The 25,298-nt window shown below is 39.7% G+C and overlaps 2 protein-coding genes across 7 annotated transcripts in view; one reads left to right on the top strand and one right to left on the bottom strand.

The window, feature by feature from the left end:
• Positions 1-279: 279 nt before the first annotated feature.
• Positions 280-2,055, bottom strand: si:dkey-29b11.3 (actin-binding Rho-activating protein-like). The gene is made up of 2 exons (XM_044035039.1): positions 1,875-2,055; positions 280-1,278 (listed from the first exon to the last, which is right to left on the bottom strand). Exons 1-2 carry the CDS (start codon positions 1,879-1,881, stop codon positions 734-736), a joined length of 552 nt encoding a protein of 183 aa, XP_043890974.1. The 5' UTR covers positions 1,882-2,055; the 3' UTR covers positions 280-733.
• A 336-nt stretch (positions 2,056-2,391) lies between these two features.
• Positions 2,392-25,298, top strand: part of trmt11 (tRNA methyltransferase 11 homolog) — a 43,210-nt gene continuing 20,303 nt past the window's right edge. For 2 of the 6 annotated variants that reach the window (XM_044035149.1, XM_044035151.1), the window contains exons 1-13: positions 2,392-2,474; positions 3,286-3,351; positions 3,448-3,521; positions 3,657-3,738; positions 3,888-3,980; positions 4,099-4,233; positions 4,319-4,475; positions 4,571-4,651; positions 4,769-4,933; positions 5,143-5,215; positions 5,569-5,703; positions 8,509-8,629; positions 24,493-24,591. In XM_044035149.1, the coding sequence (XP_043891084.1) occupies positions 2,397-2,474; positions 3,286-3,351; positions 3,448-3,521; positions 3,657-3,738; positions 3,888-3,980; positions 4,099-4,233; positions 4,319-4,475; positions 4,571-4,651; positions 4,769-4,933; positions 5,143-5,215; positions 5,569-5,703; positions 8,509-8,629; positions 24,493-24,591 (1,359 nt within the window). In that variant the 5' untranslated portion in view covers positions 2,392-2,396. Of the gene's footprint in view, positions 2,475-3,285; positions 3,352-3,447; positions 3,522-3,656; positions 3,739-3,887; positions 3,981-4,098; positions 4,234-4,318; positions 4,476-4,570; positions 4,652-4,768; positions 4,934-5,142; positions 5,216-5,568; positions 5,704-8,508; positions 8,630-11,090; positions 11,458-24,492; positions 24,603-25,298 lie in introns of those variants that run through there. The other 4 variants (XM_044035153.1, XM_044035154.1, XM_044035152.1 and 1 more) reach the window with 3 other exon arrangements.

The following is a 25,298-nucleotide window of genomic DNA, read 5'->3' as shown; positions in this document are numbered from 1 at the left end:
CTAATGTAGCATAAACCCACATTGTGGTATCAGTTTACAGTCTATCTCTGTCTTACCCATTCATTAGTTTACCTGCACCAGCTGTCAATTATGGATCAATGATCATCTGCTGTAACTGATTAACAAACAGGACTTTTTAACAGGAGGTTTTTTCTTTAATTACTTTTAATATGCAACACTCAGCTCATTTAACCATATACTGCTCTTTATGATAAGAAAGCTTATTATTTTTCATGGCAGCAAATGCATAGTTCTTTAATAATGAAATAGAGATAATTGTTATGCATCAGTGTGATTTATATTCTACATTTCAACCTCTAACAATCTCCCAAACTACAAGCACACTGGTAATACATATACACTGTACCACAGCAAGGTGGGATCAAGTTCATCCTTTAGCACCATATTGTCTGTCACATGTAGCCTCATGTTCTCTTTGGCTTTGGCTCACTCTCATTAACAACTCTGTCTTCATTTCAGCCACACACTCCTACACTTCCCCCACATTAAAACATTGAATGCAATCTAGTAGATGGAAACGATCAGTTCAAGAAAATGTGCTGTTTTTGCCAACTTCACAACTTCATCTTATGCATATACCTGGACACTAGATTCAGTACTTCACGTTTGCACACCTAAAATGCATTGCTTATGGGCTTGTAGGGTGGTGTGAATTATGAGGTTTTTCGTTGTAAGCGAGAAAAAGCCATTTTCAACAGCAACTGGAGATACATCAAGTCATCAGAGTGATCATGACATTGTCATCCTTCCCCTGCCATAGCATCTCACCCTCAAAATGAACCAACCTCTGCTTCCTTGCTCGTAGAAGGATCCCCACCAATTTATTTGAAATAGTCACATAATGCTCAAACAGTTTCCCAAACTCTACAGCAATGACACTCCCATCCCTGCTGCCTCCACCGTCATCCCTGTTTCTTGGCTCTCCAATGTTCCTTATCACCTCACACAGCTCCTGAACCTCTCTGCTGACGTGTGTGTGGGCATCCCTCCCCCGCTGCTCCGTCATGGAGCCCTGCATAGGTCTCCCATAGTCGTCCTGTCCCCTCTGAGGGACCACTACACTGGGCCTGGTCTCTTGACTGAAGGGATTGTTCTTCTGGTACTCCTGGTGATCATCAGACCACTTCTGCCAGTTCTCCTTTAAGCTTTTCACAGAAACAATGCACACTGCAGTGTCTTCGCTGAAAGGAGTAGGAGCTGGTACCTCTTCATTCACCTCTTCAGTGTCCTTCTGACTTTTTGTCTTTATCTCTTGCTCTGTTGAAGGGATGATTACACATATGTAATTGCATGTTACTCAGCTCTGTTTATATCTATAACAACCATCTGAATATTTTTTGGATTACAAGTTTAGTATTGTCCACCTAGTTACTGTTGTCCTGTTTTGAATCTTTATGAGGTATGTAGTGATTTACAAACCTGTAATGTCTGATGACAGTCTACTGTTGGTTAAAATAAATGGTTATTAGAACAAAACAAAGAATTTGACTTATTTAATTTGTGTGTTTTGTATTTAATGTACTCTTTGTTTTATTAGGTTTCTTAACATTTAATAACATGTGTTGCCATCTTGTCATCCTCTAAATGACAAAACAACATTTGTTTTTTAACTTTTGTGTTATCTTCGACCTTGACATCTTAAATGTTTATGATGCAGTGCTATACTGTCATATAATATCTATTTAATTATGTCAAATAAATCAAATCAAAACCACATGTTAAAATGATACTATGGAATAATTAGACACAACAAATCAACTACCTCTACACAATGACTGTACGTTCGTTACAATGTGTTGTTTTTCAAGTTATTTTTCTACAAAACCTTTCAAATATTTGGAGCAAACAGTTACCTGACATGGTTCACTTCAAGCGCAGCAACCTGTCATTGTAGCCACAGTCGAAAGCAATCTTCTAACAAAACTTATCACTACTGAACAGTGCTGGCAAGAGCCGGACAGTGGGTGCCTCCGTGTCCTGCGGAGGAAAAACACACCGCAACTGTTTTGGCCAAAGCCTGTCAGTGATCAGGTGGGGCGGAGAAGACAATCCGCTTCTGCAGTAAAGCAGATTATAATTGCCAGAGGACTTTAACCAAGCACGCAACTGTAGAATAGAAATATTGATGTCAAACACGTTGTGTGAAAGGATAATAATTTGGATGACACTATCATTTCCCAAACAACACCCTGTAAACACAGTATCCATTAGTAGACACGTGTAAACGGACACATTGAGTACAGACAGTGTGTAATAATAACAAACGGACAGAGACAAAACGTCATTCTTCTACCATTTATGGAAATTCAACCCATAGGAACTTTTTGTCTGAGCGCCCTCTTTCAAGTCGGACGTATTTTGAATCTGCACTAAAGATGGCGACGCTCAGTAAACGATCATGCCTGAAGTTTCTGCTACATCTGGCCCAAGATAATCTGGATTTCAGATTACCGGTAAGATTTATTAACTTTAGTTCAAACCCGTGTGTCGCTCTTAATGTGAGTGATGAATGTCACTGTTGGAGGTGGAGGAAGAGCAGAGTCCCACCTCAGTTGCTGTGCTCTGTTAGCTAGCAGACTTGCTAAATCCATACTGGTTTCTTAAGTGGTTTATTTAAGTGGTTTATTTAAGTGGTATTCACAAACAAAGGCATGTACAGTATATGAAAACAAGCTAATCATGATCACAACCAGCAGTATTAAGAGCACGGTGTCAAACAGCTTTCTTTTTAAATGAGATGTTTAATGCACTGCTCAATTTCCTTTTTCAAAGACCACAACTGCATTTGGATGTGAAAATAGGTTTCTTTCCTAAAATGACCAAATGATTCATTAGGTACAGTTATTTCTGTTTTCTGACAAATAATTCAGAGTCTATGTTAGTTATTATCCTAACCATTTTAGATTTCTATTTAGAATTTGAAGTGTATGCTCATTGAAATTTAGTTTGTCTAATTTTTCATTTTAGTTTCCTTGTGGACATTATCCAGTTTATTAACATCAACAACACATACCATTTTTATTAAGGAGCAGGTGATACTGTATTGTTGCTGGATTTTAAATTTCCTATGTCATGGTATTTGTCCTCACCAAATCCTTAAAGGTACATTTCTCCGATTTTACAGTTAACTGGTCTCAGTAAGCAGCACTACTTAGCTTGTAAAAGCTTGTGAGATTATATATTTACTATTACCAGTAAAGTCTTACAGGGTGGTAACCTTACAACCCACATCAGTGTTTTTGTCATTTCTCCTCACTCTTGTAGGAGATCAAGGCTTTACTGGCTGTCAGAGGAAAACCATTCCATCCTGATGAAAACTTCAAAGAAAAGGTTTGCAATTTTTATGAACCTATTTTAAGGTCTTGTTTGGTTTACCTTTTGTTACTAACACTGTGTTTGACTCATCTTCTCGCTTCTTCTGTCTAGTCTCCTTTCTGGTGTCTGGATGGCTTGTGTGAGGATGATGTTCGTGCCATCATGGCCAGATCGGTTTGTGCAAAGTAAGTGAGTGACAGCCCAGCATTGTTGCTGAGGGGTCCTGAACATGTTTATCTGTGGCCATATTACATTTTCAGTATTTTCTACACTGTAGTGGCTGTTATGTTGATGTGGTTTAAGTTGATTTACACTTTCAGGTCTGCCTTTGAATTATGGGGCCACGGAGAGACACACAGTGATCTCCAAACGTCTCTCCTAAACTATCCATTAGAGAATATGGTTTGTGATGCTACATTTTATAGTCCTATTGTTTTGGACATGCAAATCCATTTAAACCAGTTCATTTCAATTACAGTTTCATATGAATTATAAAAAATATGAGAGTATTTTTATTTTTGTTTGTGCTCTTCCTCCATATTTCTCTACAGTCACCATTCATGCACAAGGACTCCACGTACAGAATCAATGTCTACACCTTCAACAAGACCCTGGAGTTTACTGACAGAATCAAAAGGATTGATGTGAGTCTTTAGATTGTATGATTGATGCTCAGAAATGTTTTAAGTGTATCTTCATCGTTGTAAGCTTGCATATATGCAATATGTTCAGTATGTAGTGATCAGTACTTTCTACTGTCAGGCTTTGGAGTATCTTCCATTTGAGGGCACAGTGAGTCTGAAGAGAGCACAGCACATTTTCTGTTTACTGGAGGATTACGGCACTGACCCCAACAACATCCCTGACAATCCATACTACGTTTACTTTGGTCGATGGGTAAGAGAGCAATGACTTCTTTTTTGCATTAGTAACAAGTAATTTGCAACTGACTGTTTTCCATCTTGACACACTCCTACTCCAGATAGCGGACGGTCAGCGTGAGTTGATCCGCTCCCACAGTGTGAAGAATAGACACTTCATTGGAAACACCAGCATGGATGCTGGCCTCTCATTTATCATGGCAAACCATGCTAAGGTCAAAGAGAATGACGTTGTTTTTGACCCATTTGTTGGCACAGGTGAGCACATGTGTGTCATTGCCTGTAATGAATTAGATTTACCCACAGAATCCCACACTCTGGGAAATCATGATTGACTTCTTTGTCTGTTTCAGGGAGCCTTTTGGTTGCATGTTCTCATTTTGGAGCCTATGTCTGTGGAATAGATATTGATTACAACACTATCCATGGCAGAGGTACGTTTTGTCTGCTCTGGACTTATATGGCACACCAACTGCTGTATTTTGAAGTAAAATTAGTTTAATTTTAAGGTATCATTAACCACATTTTTTAAATGTTCTTTTGTCTTTCAGGTCGGTCAAGCCGTAAAAACCAGAAGTGGCGAGGACCTGATGAGAATATCCGAGCCAACCTCCGTCAATATGGAACAGAGAAGATGTATTTGGATGTCATGGTGTCTGATGCGTCCAAGTCTGTGTGGAGAAACGCTGCTCTGTTTGATGCCATCATTACTGATCGTAGGTCTTGATTATTTTCCTCATCATTAACACTTGCTGAATATGAAAATTTGTGATACAAGTGTCAATAAGATGCTAGATTACTAATGCTAGATTATTACAGTAGACTTTTGTCAAGTTGACATGTGCACCAAACATCTGTTCTTCCACCAATGGGATGAGCTTGTTTCTTTGTTGTTTTCATTTTTCGGTGTTGTTTTTGTTGTCAGCTCCATATGGCATCCGTGAGTCCACAAGGCGGACAGGTTCTCACAAAGACATCCCCAGACCCCCTGATGCCATGTAAGAACATTTGTGATTTTAATAGTATTTTAACCTGCCATAGCTTATGTATGCAAAGAAAAGCAGGTCCTTTATTTAACCTTCAATTCAATTCAATTCCATAGCACCAACAGAACATAAAACATATCATATATTTACATACAGGCTGGCGCACCAGTGGTTCCACATTCTAGACAAGAACCTGACACAGCTCAGTTCAGAGTTGGTTAAGGCTAAAATAATACCATTTACAGATACAGATAACCTACACATACATCTATATATAAGGTTCCTTATTACAGCAGAGTTTAAAGTGTTAAATGTTTAAGCATCTCTGTTCTAACCCTGCTCTTCTTTTCTTATGTTCTTCCCAGCTATCTAGAGTCTCACGTCCCTGTCTCACTGGCGTACCACCTTAATGACATCTTCACAGATCTGTTAAACTTCTCTGCCCATCACCTGGTCATGGGCGGGAGGCTCGTATATTGGCTGCCGGTCTACAGGCCAGAGTGAGTATTCAGACTTATCCAGAGTCTGTTACTGCATTCATTATTGTCTGTGGGTTATGTTTGACTTTACCCTCTAAAATTAATTAGTAAAACTTATTTGTTTGTGTGTTTAAAAAATAAACTTAAACTAAAGGCACAATTGGGTTTTGATGTAGAGCCCAGTAGGGGGCAGAGTTGTACCATAAACAACAACTGCCTCATACAGACATAATATTTGAAAACTTGTTGCACTGATGAAGTCTCTAAATTACCAAACATAAGGCAAACAAAAAGAATAATACTATAAACATTGTCACATCTTGTAAAAAATGCCATGAGGGCTGACGGTTAAAACTTGGCTTTACAAGTTAATGAGAGGAATGATGACAAATAAAAACTGATAATGACTGCTATTATTCAGTTTTGACTAATCACTTTTACAAGCTGCTAAATGGGTTTTCAATCCTGGGGTCTATTAGCAGCTTCTTTAGTTTCAGTCCATTTGCTTCCACCATACTTTTCCATTTGGTTTTCATCTTCTTTCATTTTACTTTAGCACTTTTCTATATATAAAACTTTATCCTTTGTATGTAACACCTGTGTGAATGAGAGTGAGAGTGATATCCACAGTGTACTGTTCAGGAGTGTTGTGGTGTTCCTGCCCATACAGCTGGGTCTTGGTAAACCACGAGTGAAGGTGACTGAGCTCCTTTATATGTGGGCTACATATAAGATGGCTCTTCTGAAACCAAACGTGGCATTTTAAACTTTTCAGTGCATTAAACAAAATTGAATATCAGGTGTTTGAATATCAAAATATGAACCACAACACACAGTGGCAGCAACAGACAACGCTGCATTGAACTCCTTCTGGCCACTGCTTATAGGCTGATGAAGGCGATGACATGATCCGGCATCCTGGGTAGAATGACAGAAAACTACATATGAACAAACATGCTTGTGACTTTACGTGCCTTTGCATTTGTCTGTACATATCTATACATTAGCAGGGGTGTGTGTGGTCTTGAGTATTCGCACATGCATTTCTGTGCGATATCATGTTCACACATTTGTCTTTGCTACTCATCTACTGGTGCTTGAGCCTGTGCCTGTCAGAGCAACATGTCAAAATAAACGTCTGAGGCCAAGGGAGTCAGTTATGTGAATTATCTGTCCTTGTGGTCTGCGTGCTGACCTACATGTGTGTTTCTATGTACAGTCACAAAGTGTGTTTTTGTCTGCATGTCTGTGTGTGTAAGCTCAGACGTAGCCTGTCTCCTGGGCCTAATCTGGGGCTCTACCGGGGAGATATCGGGTATCTGTCACCCCCACATATGTATGTATCTGCGGCCATGGCCGTGATAGAAACAGTGGGGATTTTGTGTTTCTGTCTGCCTCCCTCATGAGAACAGGGGCACTTGTGTGTGTGTGTGTGTGTGTGTGAGTGGGACAACAGGTGATACAAAGACCTGTCAGCAAGAGACAGTGTTGAGATCAGACCAGAGCCTTAAACTCTCTTTCCTTTCTACCCCACATAAATAGTAAATGACAGAAGAAAAACGTATAAAGACAGATGATGGAATATCAGTCATCGCAGCCATAAAGTGCACTAATTTGTACATAAACAAGTGAAGCAAGGACACAGAGTGACTGTTTTGTCAGAAAGTAAGGTGTAAGGTAATACTTGTGTCACTTGGTATAAATGAATAATATTTCATTTTCATGTCATAATTTTTCACTTCAGTATATGTTTTCGGACATTTTGGCAAATAACTCATTTAGTTTTTTGGTTCATTGATTTTGGGTCATTGCCCTGTGCGCCTGTTTTTAATTTTACATGCTGTCATAGGGCTGGAAAAATACAGACTACTACATTAATCGAGGTATTAAGTATTAAGTATCCAGGTATTTTGGTAAACAATGAATCAATGTTGAAAATTGTTGAAAATTAAAACAAACTTTTTGATTTCAGCTTCTTAAATACAAAAGTATTTTCATGTTTCGCTGCTCCTCTTTGGCCAGAATTGAATATATTCAGTTTGTGGACAGAATGAGAGGTTTGCCAAACATCAACTCTCGACATTCAATGGACCAAACAACCTTTTAAAAGTAATCTTTTGTCATTAATAAATATTTGAATTACGGTGTAAACAGTTGTACTGCTGCTGAATTATGAAAAACAAGTTTAAACTGGTTTAATACCCCATTGTTCTTAGTGAGCAGCAATCATAGATTTTATGGAAAAATATCACTAAAGATGAAAGACGGAGCTTATCTGTGCTTTGACTGTAACATTATCTCATCAATCAGATTGGGCTCTACAACTTATGATTGGCAGGAGAGAATTATCCCTGTGTCACCGTTACAACCAAATATACTTCTACCATAGAGGCCCTGGCAACAGGGCAATGTTGTGCAAATTGAAACTGTTGCTACCGGGATAGTGGTTAAATATGACAAAAATATGCAAACACATTTCTGATCTGCTTTAAATAGTTCCTAACACAGACAGCAGTTGACTTGTCAGACAGTGTCACTTTTTTCCAACTTCTTTTCTGGGCACAAACGTAGATTTATCAGTTGCAAATCTACCACACATATGTTTATGGACCGATTGGACGGCAGTGAAAGTTACCAAGGAATTTTGACAGGTGTCTCCCCAGCCCTTTTCATAGCCTCCAAACAGAAAGTGATCCGTCACAGCACTAAAAATGGCTTTCATTCAAACCTCTCAGTTTACTCGGCTTTGATAAAGAAAAGTGGCCTATGTGTGTTTTTCTTTTTCTTATTGATGATTGATTAACAACTGTTTTGTGTACTTTCCAGATACAGTGAGGAGATGGTCCCTCTTCATCCGTGTCTTCAGCTCGTCAGCAACTGTGAACAGACACTCTCCAGCCACACGGCACGACGCCTGATCACCATGGAGAAGATCAAGGAGCCACAGGTAAGTGCTCCCGAAATATGTTTGTATTCAAAATTGAGATTTACTTACAGCGTAGTCGAGTACATGAGATTTGAAAGTGAGTACAGAACTCAGAAAACGACAGTATCTAATAAGTGCCATAGTTATTTTAGCCTATTGTACAAAGCAGCATGTTTTATCTTGTCCTTGGCATTGTAGAAACCTCCATGTCATTTTCCCCTCTTTAAGTGTTCTATGTTTTCCATGTATCAATTCATAAGCAACATTTCACGAGCATCAATAAATCACTATCACTAGCAATATTTCTGTCACTACTTATAATAATGGAGCAGTAAACTTTAGATTTGCCTGACCACACCTGATTTTAACAGGTTGGTTTTTTGAAGTGTGGTTGTACAAAGTATTGCCAATTACCAACACTGTCCCTGTTTCCCACTGACCCACCTGGAAACCAGATACTTGACATGGCACCATTCCACCAGGGACAAAAGGACAAGCAGACTTTTGACACTTAACAAAAGGTTCATCTAATAAAATCTATGCTTGCATAAGCCAAGGATATCTTAAGATATCTGAATTTTAGTATATAGTAGTTATAGAGAAGATCAGCAAACATCACTACAAACTTTGAAATTGTATCCACTGCTGCCTCCAATGGTCTTGTCTCATGACTTAGATGTTCGCGATTCATCGGTTGGCTTTACCTAAATGACACAAACTTACAAAATGAGGCAGCAGTCGACCAGCAGCTCCCGGGCCCCCACAGATTTCATCTATGGACCTTGGTGTGAGAGTGACTTAAGCAGGTGTAGACTTTATTTGGTGCTCGGCGAAGTCGGTGGCGATATTGTGTCAATACCTCTTACAATCACAGTTGGAAAAAAAAAACATAAACTTGCCCTTAAAGACTAGCACCATGGGTGTTTAGATGGCTGCAAGTGCATTTGCTATTGGACAATGACAACTGTGTTGGAAGTTTTCCTCAATCTTTTGTTATTATTTTGTCCATAGAGCAGCAGAGATATTTAGACTTAATTTGGAGGCAAAACAAGTTATTGCACACAATTAAATACACATCTTTGATCTTTTGTCTGATGTGTGTTTGCATGACTGGTTGCAGATATAATGCATTTGTATAGTTACAAATGACAACATACTTGTATCTGCACAGTACCAACTGCACAATTACTTCACTGCTTTTGTTTGTGTAAGCATCGACAGCGGCACAGATGTTAGCTGGTGTAAACGGAGAGCAGTTTCATGTGGATCTCATCGTCTTGTTTGTGGATTGTATATGTAACCGCATGAGTATGTGTCATGTGCATGCATATAACGTATATGCATGCGTCTGTGTATGTTTTTCTGTACATGTCATCCCAATGGAAGAGATGGTGTCTCTCTGTCTGTCGGGGGTTAATCCTCACCATCTGGCTGTGATTGGTTCATTTCTTTTATACTGAAACCCTAAATGGCTTAATCATCCATCGTATGGAAAACAATCCATCTTTGAATCTGTCATCCGTTCCACTTCAAAACCCCAAATTGCTCCCATAAAGAGCCTTGTATGATACACACGCACGGCCACACGCACGCACGCACACAGACACACATTTGTTTGATCTTATCTGACTGGTAGCGTTCTCAGTTTTCTTTCCTTCCATAATAAGCCTTAGCCTGCACCTATCTGCACTCCTTCAACATAGTGGACACTTAAATGTGTTTTCAAGACTGTGACACGTGGTTAGCCAGTAATGTTTTGTGTTAAAGTAGTGCAGAAAAAAAAACTACTCTTTAATCTCACATTTACTTAACGTTTATGGGTTGTGACATAATGTGTTTGGTGGCCATAATGTTACTTTCCTAATGTAACACTAGATATATGTATCCCTCCTCTGGTATTGCTGTCATTGACTGAGCAGTAATTCCCACTCATTTTCAGCTTTTTGTACTCATGCCCCTCTGTTCTTATTACTTTGGGGTCATGTTTAGGTTGTCAGTCTTGTTACCACTCTGGTTATGGAAACTGCTTGGCAGTATTAACAAGCAAATGAGAGGTGATGCTGAAAGCTTACAGGCCCCAGCGTTGAGTCATCACTTCCAAGTCATTATTTTTCTTCCCTGCATCTCTTTTTCTTCCTTCACCCCTTCATTGACTTACCTACCTTACAGTCAAGAAAAGTAGGCTTGATTTCACGTTCAGATAACATTCATGTTTATCTTGAGTCAAATTTCAGTTTAAGTTTAAATTTAAAGAGCAAAATGTCTATATACTAGTTAAATACTAAATAATAGTTAAAGGTTTGTTTATTTTTTTTCTAATAAGACAATAAAAGATGAAACATTAGTACTTGCATTCCGGGTCACATGACACATGGTAAATAATGCCACAAAATCCTTTAAGAAGTTCCTGAATTGAGGTAGCACTTTTTGGCAACTGGGTTAAGTTAGTTCAGGATAATAATCTCTGTGTTTGACTCGGCAGGAGTTTGACAGCCTGGCTCATCTGGCAGATTCACGCTTCAGGCCCTACCAGGGACACAATGCCTTCAGAGAGAAGTATTTTAGTGGACTTAATAAGAGATGTGGCAAAGAGGACAACAAATCTGATGTTAATGGAGAATAATTTCATACTTCATGAATAACATCAGAGGAAATGAACCACATACAAGAATCATGACATGGCTGGTAATGGATTCAAGAGGGAAACAAGTGTAACTCATTAGGTTTTATTAATTATCCTTTTTTTCTTTTTTTTCTTTTTTTAAATCTTTCCTACTATTTTAACTGAAATTGTTTTACGCTTTGTACCTATTTCTGTGCAAATAAACAGATTAAATCTGTCAAAAGTATAATATTCTTGTCATAAATCTATTACTACACTCATACTTTGCATACTCCATTCATGTAGGATAGGTTAGGTTGAAAGACTTGAATAAAATGAATAACATTTTAATTTCAAGTTATCATAACAATGATGTTTTTGTGTCCAATCTCTGTCCTAAGTTCCTCGTGACAGGTGACCAGAGACAAACTACTTGTCTGGAAAGATGACATCATTAGCAGGGTTTTTTGGTCAGGTTCACCAGAGCTCCAGATTTATATGCAAGATTGTGGAGAGTCTACTCTAAACTGCTACTTATAAACCATTCATTTTCCCTCATGTAGCATAACTAGAGGGTTTAGTGTTAAGTGTTATAGATAAGCCTTCAACTGCAAGTTTGCCATAGGCTGTTGTCTTTCTATCTCCTTCCACTCCACATTAGACAAAGAAAGATGTATATTGTTTATGTGTTGGGGAGTTTTTCCATATAATACACGATTGGGGGGAAATTGCAATATATTGCCTCAATTATAGTAGCTCAATATGTTGCACTTGCTTTGTCAGCCCTGCAGGATATTTATCATCTCACCAGATTCTTACCAATTCACAGCCCTATTTAGTATAACAGACTTTAGGAGCATGTTTAGGCAAGAGAGGCCACACTATGCAGGCAAAAGGCCAAACATATTGGCGTCCCTACCTGACCACACACTACTACAATTAGTCAGCAGCCTTTGTTGTTTTCCAACCACAGTTTACATGCAATCTGGCTCATTATTCATCTCCTGAGAGCAATGCAGCAGGCCTTTATGTACATTACCCCTCCGCTCTGTTTATCGTTTGGACTTCTGCCTTTCCACCGCACTTCCCCGTTTGTCCTTGTCCACAAACGGAGAGTTCCAGGCACTATCACATGATACCCGCCGCGCCATCCTTTGCGGAGCGTTTTGTTTACTGTTTCTACAGTGCCCTTTTGTTGCCTGTCATCTTCAAGTAAAATCAACACATGCTGCAGATGGAGACCTTGCCTCTCCTAGTCAGTGCTTCTGTCCACCCTATATTTTTCTTGTTACATGTTAGTCAGTGTATGTATGTTTGTATGTATACCTTAACACAAGCCAGAATGTGTTGTGTTTCAGGGGTGCTGTGTGTGTGTTTTCTCAGCCACAATACAGTGATAAACCTATTCTCGAGAGCCCTCAGTCTTCAATAATGCAGACTATAATTAGGGAGTTTTGGGGGGGCGGGGCATTGCTTTCGACACCACGTAATGCTGTCCAGACTTTGACGAAATTCTGTCTGTCTGCGTGTGTGTGTGCATATATGTACTGGTACGATCTGGTTTTGGTTGATGTTGGATGCTAACTGCAGCAGAGCGTTTTGCTGATGTAATTCAATGTCAATAAAATTGGCCCAGCCTGTAAATTATAGTCTGTTTAAAAATGGGTTCAAGTTCTCCACTTCCAAATCGGCTACCTCCCTTCTACCAGATATCTCAGCCTTGTCCTTTACCCTCTCATGTGTCTCACCTTTACCCTTTACTCCTGTCTTCTCAAAGAGGAACTCCCTACCAAAGGAGAGAGCCACTCTCTCGGAACAGTGACTCATGATTAAACTCCCCTTTGCCTGAAGTCTGAATGGAAGCTGCAGACTGCTGATTCAGCAATTACATGAAAAAGCCCAAAAAAATACAAGATATATATATATATATATATATGTATGTGTAAATATATATATATATATACATATGTATATACATATGTGTATATATATGCATTTATTAACTTCTTACACTTCCTGATTTGCACATCACTGCTCATAAAGCCAGTTTGCCAGTCTTCACTCAAATAACTTATCAGTGAGAGCATTTCTTAAATTGTTAAACTACACGTGAATATTACATAGGGAGGGAGACATGCACGTCAACCACATATCCCTCAACCCCTTAAGGACCCTTAATATCCCTGCAGTCACAATGGTGCATTTGTCATGATGTCCTAATCGGTTGCTGGTTAACTGTGGTTGTGATGGGCAAATTCTCCAAACATTTGTTAGCAGTTATGAAGACTTTTTGACTTGCTGACCTGTAACCATTTGAACTGTATAATGAAATGTGTCGTATATGTAGCCTGTGTTTCACAGAGGGACTGGACTGTAACACTCTGTGTGTTGTAGAGGGAGAAACGTCAAAGTGCACAACTGGAATTTTACACCCACACACGTGCATGTCTGTGAATGACTAAGCATATGGGGCACAGGTGCAGTGCACCTGTCCATAGCCAGGGGAGTTTGGACACCTGCAAATCCTCCGCCCCTTCTCGTCTTGCCTCCCTTGCCCTTGGGCCATTTCATTGGCCTCATAGAACCCTGAAGCCCTCTGTTGCCCCTTTAGTTGTTGATGAAGGTAAGGTGAGAGCTGTTATCTTAATGTCTGGGAGGACAGCCATTATAGTGCTACAAATCACCACATGGATCCCACCTCACACAGCTGTGTGAAACTCTAGCCATGCTCTGAAGAAGGCAGTCTAGAAAGACGAGGAACAAAGAATGTCATGTAAAGAGTGAATGTTGGGATTTTTCTTCAGTTATTTAGTAGTCAGTGATGAAGCAACTTCAGATCATCTTCTTGTCTCATCTATAGTGCCACTAGAGGACAGCCTTGAGCAGAGAAAGCAATTATATGTCCTAAACGGATGATCAGAGGTTTCCTCCAGCCTATACACTGTTTGACTTTTAATCAATGCTGTGCAGCCTGTAAACTAACAGTTCAGGGGCTAAGCTTTTGAAGTGATAAAGCTGTGGCTGAGAAAGTGCAGAGCAGCTCTGACCACAAAACATCCTCTTTAAGATACTCGCCTGGAAGTGATGAGGGTTGTTGGCTCAGGAAGTAAAGGGGGTGACTGAACTGCTTGTCACACAACTCCCTTGTCCATCTTTCACCTATTGACAGCCTAACCACAAGAGCCATATTTGACTTTAAGATCATAGTGTGAGTTTTGAACACAAGTTTTGCTCCAACCACTTATGCTTAACTTAAAATAAGCCGTCAGAAATCACACTTTCTTTTTCTTTTGTGACCTCCAACATCCAGAGGGCTTCACAGGCGGAATTGTTGTTTTTGACAAGTTTCTGTGTGCCTGCGTGTCTTTATGTGTTCATAGGGTCATCACACTTAATATGATTGGATAAAGAGAGGAAAACATTGTTTGTAGCAGTTAGGACCAGGAGGGCAGGGAGCCAAAGACAAACAGTCAATGGGTGTATTTGGATGAGTGCACATGTGTTTCATGTTGTGTTTATAATGTTTGTGTGTATTTGAGAGCTCTTGTGGTTGTCGGTGCTGTTTTTCATTAATGACATGAAACCACTGGATGGCTCCCTCACACCCTCTTTTAATGACTACTAACTGCCAAGTGGGTACACACACATGCACACACATTGCCAAGATGGCAGACATGGTGGCTGTGACACATTTCCTCTTCTGGTTTTGCAAGGATCATAAAGCGCTAATGCCTCCAACTGGGCCTAAAATAAGACACCATCAAGGATTTACAAATTTCAATTTTTTTTTTCCCCATAGCTATCTAATCAGGGATACTTTGGGCCATTCCCATCATGCATTGGGATCAAGGCTTGGAAACAACCTAGACGGGTCAGTAGTCTGCACAGATCAAATACAAGCACACGCCCTCACACTGACATTCACACTAATGAGCAAAAGTGAGTCTCCAGTGTCACCAGACTTGCACACATTTGCAGAGCGGGAGGAAAGTGGACTTGCCAAAGGAAATATCTGAACACAGGAAGAATATTATGGGAAGGAAATATTAATATGCTCTGCGCTTTGCATGATATATTTGCAGCTGTTTTTAAAATGACTATTTCATTAACTTCACAGCCAACTACCGTACTACTTTCTAGAACCTGCCGTATCATTATAAGACTTCTATATATCATCCACACTCTGATATGTAATAGTACCAGCAGATGCTCATTCCACCACTAATTCTTCAATTTATTTAAAGTTTTCATCACTTCCTTTCCCGCCATCCCTACTTTGGTCCCTCCACCCTCCACATCATCCCTCTAATTTAAAATGACATCTTTCAGGACAAGCTTTTCTGCCCCTCAGCAATAAAGTGTGCTGTCTTTGCAGGGCTTGAATTACAGTGATGCACCTCAGTGCATCTTGGGAGGGTCTGTCTGAAGTGTAGGGGTACTGTTGTGTGTGAGTGTCCCTGGCTGTAATTTGTCGCACCCACCACTCTCATGGTTGTTTAGCTGAGTGGAATGTGTTATCCATGGGGGTGTGCGTTAGTAAGGGCCAGGATACACCCATGACGCTCAAATGTTTTGGGATCTGTGCAGACTATTGCACCCCTATTGCTTCTCTGTTGATCTGTGAGCTGGCTACTGACACACTCGCACCTGTCCTTTTTGCACAGGTGGGCCTGCTGAAAACCAGCTGAGCCCAGCTCACCTGCATGTCTGCTTGCATTTGGTTGTGTTTCTGTTTCAATGTGTCTATACTACTTTATCTTTGTCAAAACTTCTCCGTCTTGTATATCTCTATCTCGGAGATCGCAAGTTCATATACACTGTCACCTTTTCTGCCTGCATATCCTGTTAATTTTGTAAACTTTTTTCATTTTTAGTCCATTTCGATTGTTTTATACCCAAAGAATGGTGTGGGAGGGTACCTAGAGTGGCACATCCTCCACATGAACACAGAAAACAATTAAAAGTTAGTACAGTCTGTTCATATAAACTGCAGTGCAGACGTCTTAACAATTACATTTTCTCAATCACCTTTATTGGAACACAACAGGCTGTTAGAATGTTTTATTTATTTTTAAACTGCATATATTATATGCAGTATAAAAATAACATATTTTCAGCTTCTACAGGTTAAAGTGTCAAGTGTTGAGCGTGATCTCCCCAAGCGCTTGCACGATAGCATGACTCATAGCTTTCTTAAACCTGGAATAGAACCCAAATAATTTTTGTTATTGGTAAAACCTGTGCATGTCCTACTATTTCATGCCAAAAAATGATGTTTCTTTGTGAATGGCCTGTATTTATAGAGCACTTTTCTTGCCTTGATGACCACTCAAAGCACTCTACACTACAGTTTTGCCATCGACCCATTCATACAGGGCATCTATCACACTCAATTCACATACTGCCAGTCCCATTCACCATATTAATAAAGTGTCTTGCCCTGGGACACATCAACGTGTAGACTAACCCAAACCCCTGTCTTCCAGTCATAGGACAATCTGTTGCACCACTGTTGCACTGCAACCTCTTTGTAATGTAAGGGGTCAGTGCGGGTCATGCCATATTTGGCATGTGTGTCCATAGCAACTTATTTTCTTAACTTTTGGGAAAACTTGCTCCATCTCTTGCTTATATCACATATTTAACTTATCTTGCAGGATAGTTCATTTCTGTTGGTGTCTTGTGAAATGAACTGACTGGGCCATCTCGGTTTGCCAAAGTTGTGTCTCAACTCCCTCATTGTGTTGTGTTGACATTCAGGCTGTGCTGTGAGAAGATGATGGCCATTTGGTTTACTGAGCACATTTGCTTTGCAGTGATGTGATGCAGCAGAAGTGAATGCAGACTTTCAAAAGTCACCCTGTTTCGTGGGCAGGAGACTTTTTCACACTAACTAATTATAATCATGTGCATGAAGTTTTGTTTTGTTTTCTCATCATCTGATTAGTTCATATAAATGTACCTGGATGAAACACGTTTTTTGGCCAGTTGACAGTGTGGAACTCAAACCAAACAAACCCTGAGGATTTGAGTTAGTGCTAGTCTTGTTGTTACAGCTTTTTGGTTTGGCGCAGACCAGGACCAACACTGAATGTTATCCACGTAGCATTTAGAGCTTCACAGAGCTGTAACAACTTTGTTTAATATTGCAAGGCAGAAACAGAATGTTTATTGCTGGTAAAATGTGTCTAATTTGTCTAAAAGTTGTTTTTGTTCTATGCAGATTGCGGATGAAAGGAAACATGCGTCATTTGTCTTTTAAGTTTTAACAGAGAGATCCCCAAATACCTTGTATTAAGAGAAATTAAGACATGTCACTGCTGGTGAAAGAGCGTTCCTTCGGCATTTTAAATTATTGTTGTAAAACTAAGTATTATGAGCACATTAACACAAAAACACAACATTCCCTAATGAACCACAAACATGATATTTATTTTTGTTCTTTTCTTTTTCTTACTGTTTTTAAACAATGTAGCTATGATACCTCATCTCACTGTACCACCATAAACAATTTGCAGACCACAAAGGACCCAGGGCTTGTATGTTGTGCTGCCAGGTTGCTGGAATTTCCAGTACATTTTTTTTTCTTTGGTCTATTCTCTTGTTTTTCTGACTTAACAAACTATGGTTTGTGACTTGGAGGAAACAGGACATGTAATTCAATATAAAACTCACCTGGGAACCAGGAATCTGGGATAGATGCAAAAGTAGGTAATGATAAAATCTATACTGAGTAATGGAAATTGTCTTGGAGTTGGTTGATTTTGGTTGTTTTTTTTCTTTGTGTTTTTACAAATTCTATGATGATGCTGTTTGTAGTACATTTCTTTGCATGCAACTTTTCCTTCCTGCTGCCTCCACTGAAATCGGCACACTTCTCATTTTCTACCCCCTCTTTCTTTACCACCCACCTGCCAGACGCATGCAATGCTCCAGCATATGCCATGAAATAGCAGTCAGCCCTGTAGTCTAAAACCCCCACTGTGTTTTATTTGGATTTGATTTAAATCAAGGTGTATCATGGTCATTCTTTGTTGCCCATGGCTTTTTTCCACACTGAAAGCACAAATGTTTCAGATTTTTTTCTTTTCACACAATGGATCATGAATCTGTATCTGTTGCCATGATACCTTTTAAAATATTTAGTCAGGGTGTGAGGCGGTTTTGACTTTGAAATCAATGATCCCTGTCTTTACTCTGTCATTGCGGAGCATTTTTCCGACAAATACCTGCAGACAAGTATTTTATCTTATGTCAAAAACCTATCTGTTCATTTTCATTCTAGGCTGTTCATCTTGCGCTGCTTTGTGATGAAATATGTGTACATGGACATGTACATGGATTAACATTACAGTTAATTTACAGTTCTCACATAGTTCTGCATATATAGGCTTCAAGTGTGATCTCCACACTTAAAGGAACAACATCTTACCGCTCAGCCAAGTTGTTCTGTGCTTCAGAAAAACAATAGGGTATTGAGACAATTGAACTGTGAGGGATGTTGTCAGGCAGGTCGTGTCACTGCGGGTGTTCCTTGAACAGATCTTTACTTAAATATGACACTGAGAGAAATTTTAGTAACAAATGATCTCCTTCCATCAAATCCTGTAATTGAACACCAACTGGATTCCTCACACACACTTTGTAGAAATGCATTTGAGCATGTTGGTTAGTGAGCAAAACACAAAATGAAGAGTTAGAAGTTGGTAGAAATGATTAAGCGGTTATTAAAGGAGTAGTTGTGTTTTATCTCACCCTTTATTGGACACTTAGCACCTCATCAGAACTTTCCAGGCAGAGTTTGTGCAAAAGGATAACTGGACGTTTGCCTGGTTGCTGTTATACCACAATCTGAGCGGTCAACACAAAGGCTGGCGCTTTCATGAGACAGAACAGGTTTTATTCACGATGGCTGCCATGCAACATTTTTTTTGTCTTTTAAGTTATCAGATATTTGAAGTTTGTCTGAAAACTCTTGGAAAGAAAGTAAATCGGTCCACACGTTTGGATCAACACCACATGCAAAAGCACGCCGTTGCATTAACGGGAGGGTGCTGGGCCTGGAATTCCTCTTGACTTCACAAGCACTGAAGTCATTTTTTCTTGAAATCTGCCTCTGCGTTCAGTCAAATAAACTGACCAATTTACCTTCTGATGACTAATTGAAATGGTCTTTTGGGAACCTTTATTTCTAAGAGAGACTTCATCCCTCTTTCACCTCACCAGCCTCACACCTCTCATTCGTCATCAAAGGTACGTGTGTAACACCGTGTGAGCCTCGAAAAGTCATTTATCATGATGTCGTTTTTTCTTAGGTTTTTTTTTTTAAAGGGAACATTTGTGTAATGAAAGCTCTGAGGGGTAAAATGGAAAAAAAGTTAACCTGTAATAAAAAAACACATAATATGTAGGAGGTGTGGAGAATGAGGTCTTATTTGCTGCCAGAACTCTTAAAGGTGGTGGTGGCGGAGTTTGCATGTTCTCCCCGTGTGCAAGGGTCTTTTATGGATATTACAGCTTCCTCCAGAATGTGGTGTAGGTAAACTGAAGACTGTAAATGGACCGTCGCTGTGAACATGACAGTGATTTGTTGTGGGTCTTTGTCTGTTGACCCTGTGATGGACAGTAGTGCAACCTGTTCAGGGTCTGACCCCGCCTTTTGCCCTATGTCAGCAGGGATTGGCTCCTCCCCCCTGCAACCCTTGGATAAGTGGTTGAAGATGAATGAATGTATTCAGTAGTGGTGTCTGGCACGAAACTGATATTCCAATGTTATTCATCCATACTATTGCAGTCATGCATGAAATCATTGTTAATGCATCTTGTTAAGTGTGAAATTTGGAATTAAAAACCAATTAAGTCCATGGTCTGTGATGGGAAATGAAGGCTGAAGTGAAAGAGCTGGTCATTCCAATAAAAGTGACTGACTCAGAGTCAGGTCAGTGCAAACAGATGTGTGGAAGTGTCTTTGTCCTGTACAGACCATTGACTATGTTTACCTTGGATAATCCTGGCTAGGTGAAGAGTGGGTTGTATTTAAGTGTTGTTAAGTTTGAGCAGCACCCTCAAGGGATCCTTACTCTAATAGACTACAGTATGTTTTCTTTGTAGAAAAAAAAGGGTTTAATGAACCCTGTTCAAATATTAATCTTGTATCAACACACAAAATCAATTATTGCAGCAGTTTGCTATGCCCACCTGTTTTCATTCACCCTGGAAACTTGACAATGATGGCTTTGTAAAATACCCACAGTAATTGGCATAAAATACCACATAGTGCTTATTATTGAACGCTTTAAAACCACAAGGTAAATGACTATAGAGCGGTATTTATTCTTTAGAACTCTTCAGCAGGGAGTCAGATCCAGCACATGTGCGAGCAATAAAATCTCAGTGATTTAATGTACAGTTAAATGATGGCAAAAGTTGGTAACTGATAATTTACATTATTTATTGAGCATATATCAAATACACAGTTTTCAAATTCAGACACAACTTTTTTGAAGCTGTGTTCATGCAGAGAAATAACAACATAGAAGTGTAACGATACATATACCCTCAATGCACACTACGCAGTTAAAACAACAAAAAGAAAACAGGTTTTTTTCAGGTACTGTTTTATTTTTATTTTTCCATGAACAGTGATAAATCTTCTATGGGCTTTGTTTCACTGCAGCTCCTGTGAGCTGATCCTAGAGACAACAAACAGGCCATGTCATTGTGCAGGAGCTTTTGTTAGAGAGCCTATCATAAAATCTAAGCTTCCATGTGATAAACATATGCACAGGCTTAATTTGTCTATAATCCATCCATAACTTCCAAACTTTCCTTGTTTAAGTTTATAGTCCAACTTGCAGATGATATTAACTTTATTCCCTACTGACGAGTGCTTCATCTGACCACTCTGTCTCATCTCATCCCCAGTATTTCCCTCCATCTATTCTTATATTTTTCCTCCATCTGTTTTCCTCTCATTACATTGCTGCTGCTACTTAGGAGAAAGTTATGACACTATTAGAGTGCTACTATTAATCAGGCCTTGTGCTGGTTATGGTTCCTTTCAAGCAGCAGCTCCTGGATCTTTTCACCAGTCATCCCAGAAGATTGGTGAACATTATGTTTGGAGATGAAGTAAGCTGATCCGAATACAGCACCAGGCTGGGGCAGATTTTGTTTAAGAGTTGTTTCCATAGTGATAACTGTGCCAAGGCACCAACACCAGCATGATCTTTATGAGACATGCACATTTGCAGAAACATACATGCATTTACTGTACACCATATGGAGTCATTCCAGCTGGCCTCATGAGGGAAAAACTATCAGAGATGACATCACCTCTTGGGCTCTGACAAAGGACTTGTTATAGATATCTCTGTAAAAAGAAAACAATGAGCAAAAATAATTATTTAGGTTTGCTGTCATGTGGCAAACCAAATCATAATGTCTCGAGACTGAAATATTAAATTACTTGGAAAATGGACCCTTGGTTCTAATGTTTCAGTGTCTTAAATGACTGTGTCCTTTTGACATAGATAGATAATCGATTATGTTTCTTCTTGTTTGGTTATTGAAACCAATGAACTTTGGGAAAACCTGAAACTATTCACATGTGAAGCAGACTGAGGACAGCCAAGAAAACACAGATGATAATGATCATCCACTGACATAGATTTAGTTTGCATCTAATGAGACATATATATATATATATATATATATGTAAATATACCTACGTATATGTATATACCGACATATGTGCATATATGATTTAGTCCAGTAACTGCAGGGTTTGGAACTTTTTCATCTCCATATTGTAAAGATCAATATGACTGTACGTAAGCATGTCACATGACTCGTTTTGTTTTCATCACCATGATGGCAGGAAAGGCCTCTCCAAAAATGAAATGCCGTCAGTGTCAGTTTCAAGCTGCCAGAATTAACTGCACACTTTAAGTCCACTGAGATTGAGCAATATATTGCAGATCTTGCCAGATTGAATAAATCTCACACTTATAATGCCCCTGTGGTGCTTTTTTTTACGAGTATGGAAGCAGCCGGAGTGGACATTATTTCGGACCTGCAGTACTTCGACATCTTCAAATTTCTGATAAACTTTCCCACAACCTACTCCAGAGGCCAGCTAGAAGTCGCAATAAAATGGTGTAAAAATAAACAAGTTATACAAGCTAGAAAGTAGAAGAAAAACAGAAGACCTGAATTAAGGTCAGACTTGTACATAAGCGTATAACCATGCACTGCTCTATATGTTAGAACAAGTCCTGAATCCTGGACTTAATGGGAAACCAATGTGAAGAATATGGGAATGTTGTGATGTCAGATGTCTTGTTGGATCTGGCATCGACAGACAACCTGATGTGGCAGGTGAATTATAGTGGTCCAGTTCAGGAGATATTAAAGTGTGAAGGATCTTCTCCATCTCAGGTTGCGATATACCAGATTTCAGTTTGGCTGTGTTTCTTAAATGGGGGTGAAACGTAAGGGTAACCCAACCCCTAATCAAAGTTCATTTGCCATTAAATACATTTTACGATGGTGACATTGAAACACTTCTGGAGTTGCTACACACTGAATAGTTAACAGCATACACCTATTTGGGCTTGTGTGTGAACATTAGTTAGTCTAGCTGCATGCGCTGTGTCTGCAAATGGTGTGTCAAGCATGCACTGCTGCTATGAAGCACCTGGCATACCCCCACTGTCTTGCTAGCAGAGCCTGACAGGCCTGTTTCATGCAGGTCCAGAGGAGGGAAACACTTTAGAATGGGTCTTAAATCATGACGATTTGGCAGGTCATTACTACTCTCTCCACTGGATCAATTCATCAACCAGGCAAACCTTTATCTATCTATCTATCTATCTATCTATCTATCTATCTATCTATCTATCTATCTATCTACAGTATCTACAGTATCTATCTATCTATCTATCTATCTATCTATCTACAGTATCTACAGTATCTATCTATCTATCGTGCTATCTATTGTACTACCGTACTATCTATCGTACTATTGTACTATCTATATTTGTAATGTACTGTATATGTGTGTGCATGTCGTGTTCTTCCATTTTTTATGACTGTGCGTGTGTGTGCATGTATTTGTACTCTGTAAGCCCTTGTCTTTGATGTGCACTCCCTGAGCTGAAAGGGTAACATGAGAAATGAGGATCCATAAAGCTGCTCTCACCTGTGTCCTTTGATGATAGGACAGAGGCTAAGTAGTCCAAACCATGGATGCCTCTGTCATGAAATACGCACTCACACATGCACATATTCTCCATGACCTTTTGTTGTGGTGAGTGCACAAGCGGTCAATCTGATGCGCCTCCTGTTACGACAGTGGATGGATGGGTGTCATGCAGAGGTGAAGGCCATGCTCTCCCCTCTCTCCACTGTAAACTCTGTACAACACTGTTACTTCCATATCACTGCCCTTTCCCCCCTTACATTACAAAACTCTCTTACACTCAGAAAGCATGTTTTGAGTGGTATGGCCATTAAAAGTGTATATTTTGCTGTCAGGATTTATGATGATTTGCAAACCAAATCATAAATTGAAGAGTTAATAAATTGATAATTTGTGTATTTTTCACAAGCACTGCTGCAATGTCTCCGTTCTCTTCAAGTAGATTTGTCTATGCAGCAGATGATGACATATTAAAACAAAGGGAGTACTCTCCAGAAAACACTACAACCTGAAATATCATGTTTGTATGCCTTGCTTTTTGAAAAAGTCGACATCACCAACTGAAACACAATTTAAGAGGGTGATAAAATGGAAACTCCCCATTGTGATACAGTCTGTTTTGTGAAGCTGTTTCAGGTCTTCTGGCTGGTTCAATGTGACTTGCGTGGTGAAAAAAAAGACATGCATACAGTATGACACAAACAATGTGCATCCTGTGTTATCCCTGTAGAGCCCAAAATTAAAGGTCTGAGCCCGAAAATTATTAAAACGATTCTGTATTTTTGCTGGTGAACTTAACTGGAGTGACAGCTGGTTATAAGTGACAGGAGGGGGCAAATTAGGCCATTTCTTATCATCACCCCAAACAACGATATTCCTGGGTTTTCTCTTTCCAGGTTTGATATTGTTCAATGCAATATTGCCTCCTTGTTTTAGCGAGTGTTACCCACATTAGGTGGAATAAGATGTGATATCAAATGTTGTCTGTCAGTGAAGTTACGTTAAATTCATCATCACCATCCGTGTGTTAACTGTATCCCATTTGTTTACAAATAAAGGTTAACAATGGTTAATTTCCAGCCCGGTCTGCAGCTACAAAGAGACAATGACTACACAGAGAGTGATGACCTGATCGTTGAGGAGATCCCCTCTGGACAGGTGAACCAGATACTGGCTGAGGTCAGTACAAGGTCAGAGCCAGTGTGTGTGTGTGTGTGTGTGAGAAGGCTGTACTACTTGTGATAACTGTTCTTCCTCCCTTGCTCTTGCACTCACACACTCCTAAAACCAGCCCTCCCTCCACACACACACCCACTGTTTAGCCAGGCAGAAGTAACCCATTGTCAAAGCATAACAGCGCTGAAGGGACCTGTCTTCTGGTTGCTTCATCCATCCCTCCATCTCTCCACCCCTCAGAGAGGATGACAATGTCCTCTATCTGAAACAGAATAGGTGCTGCACCTGTGTAGAGAGGAGATCCCACGCAGCCTTGTGTTATTCACGTCTTAATTTACCCTATTGTCAGTGTCACTCAGCTCAATGAGTCTCAAACTGCAAAATAGATTCCAGATCATTCTGTGTCAAGCAAAATTGGTTGCTGCATAATTCTGAGAATTAATTTTGGTCCTTTTGAAATTTGAACCCTCCCTTGGTCGGACAGTTGTTTCCTCTTCCTCCAACAACTGCTTTTTCGTCGGTTCTGCCATGATGAACGTCTAAAATAACGCCATCATTGCCTCGATCTTCTAGCCAGTACCTGGCAAAGGGCTGTGCTGGGCCGTGAAGCAATTTTGTTTATCGCGAGACCCGAGACTTCACAAGACCTCTGGATTCTAAGAAATCTGGGTCGGTACCACCCCTGAATTGAACCATCACAATGACACCGA

This window comes from Solea senegalensis, linkage group LG9, assembly GCF_019176455.1.
Source record: "Solea senegalensis isolate Sse05_10M linkage group LG9, IFAPA_SoseM_1, whole genome shotgun sequence".
In the NCBI taxonomy this organism is placed as follows: domain Eukaryota; kingdom Metazoa; phylum Chordata; class Actinopteri; order Pleuronectiformes; family Soleidae; genus Solea; species Solea senegalensis.
Note: the sequence above shows the minus strand (reverse complement) of the source record. Positions and strands in the feature narration are given on the sequence as shown.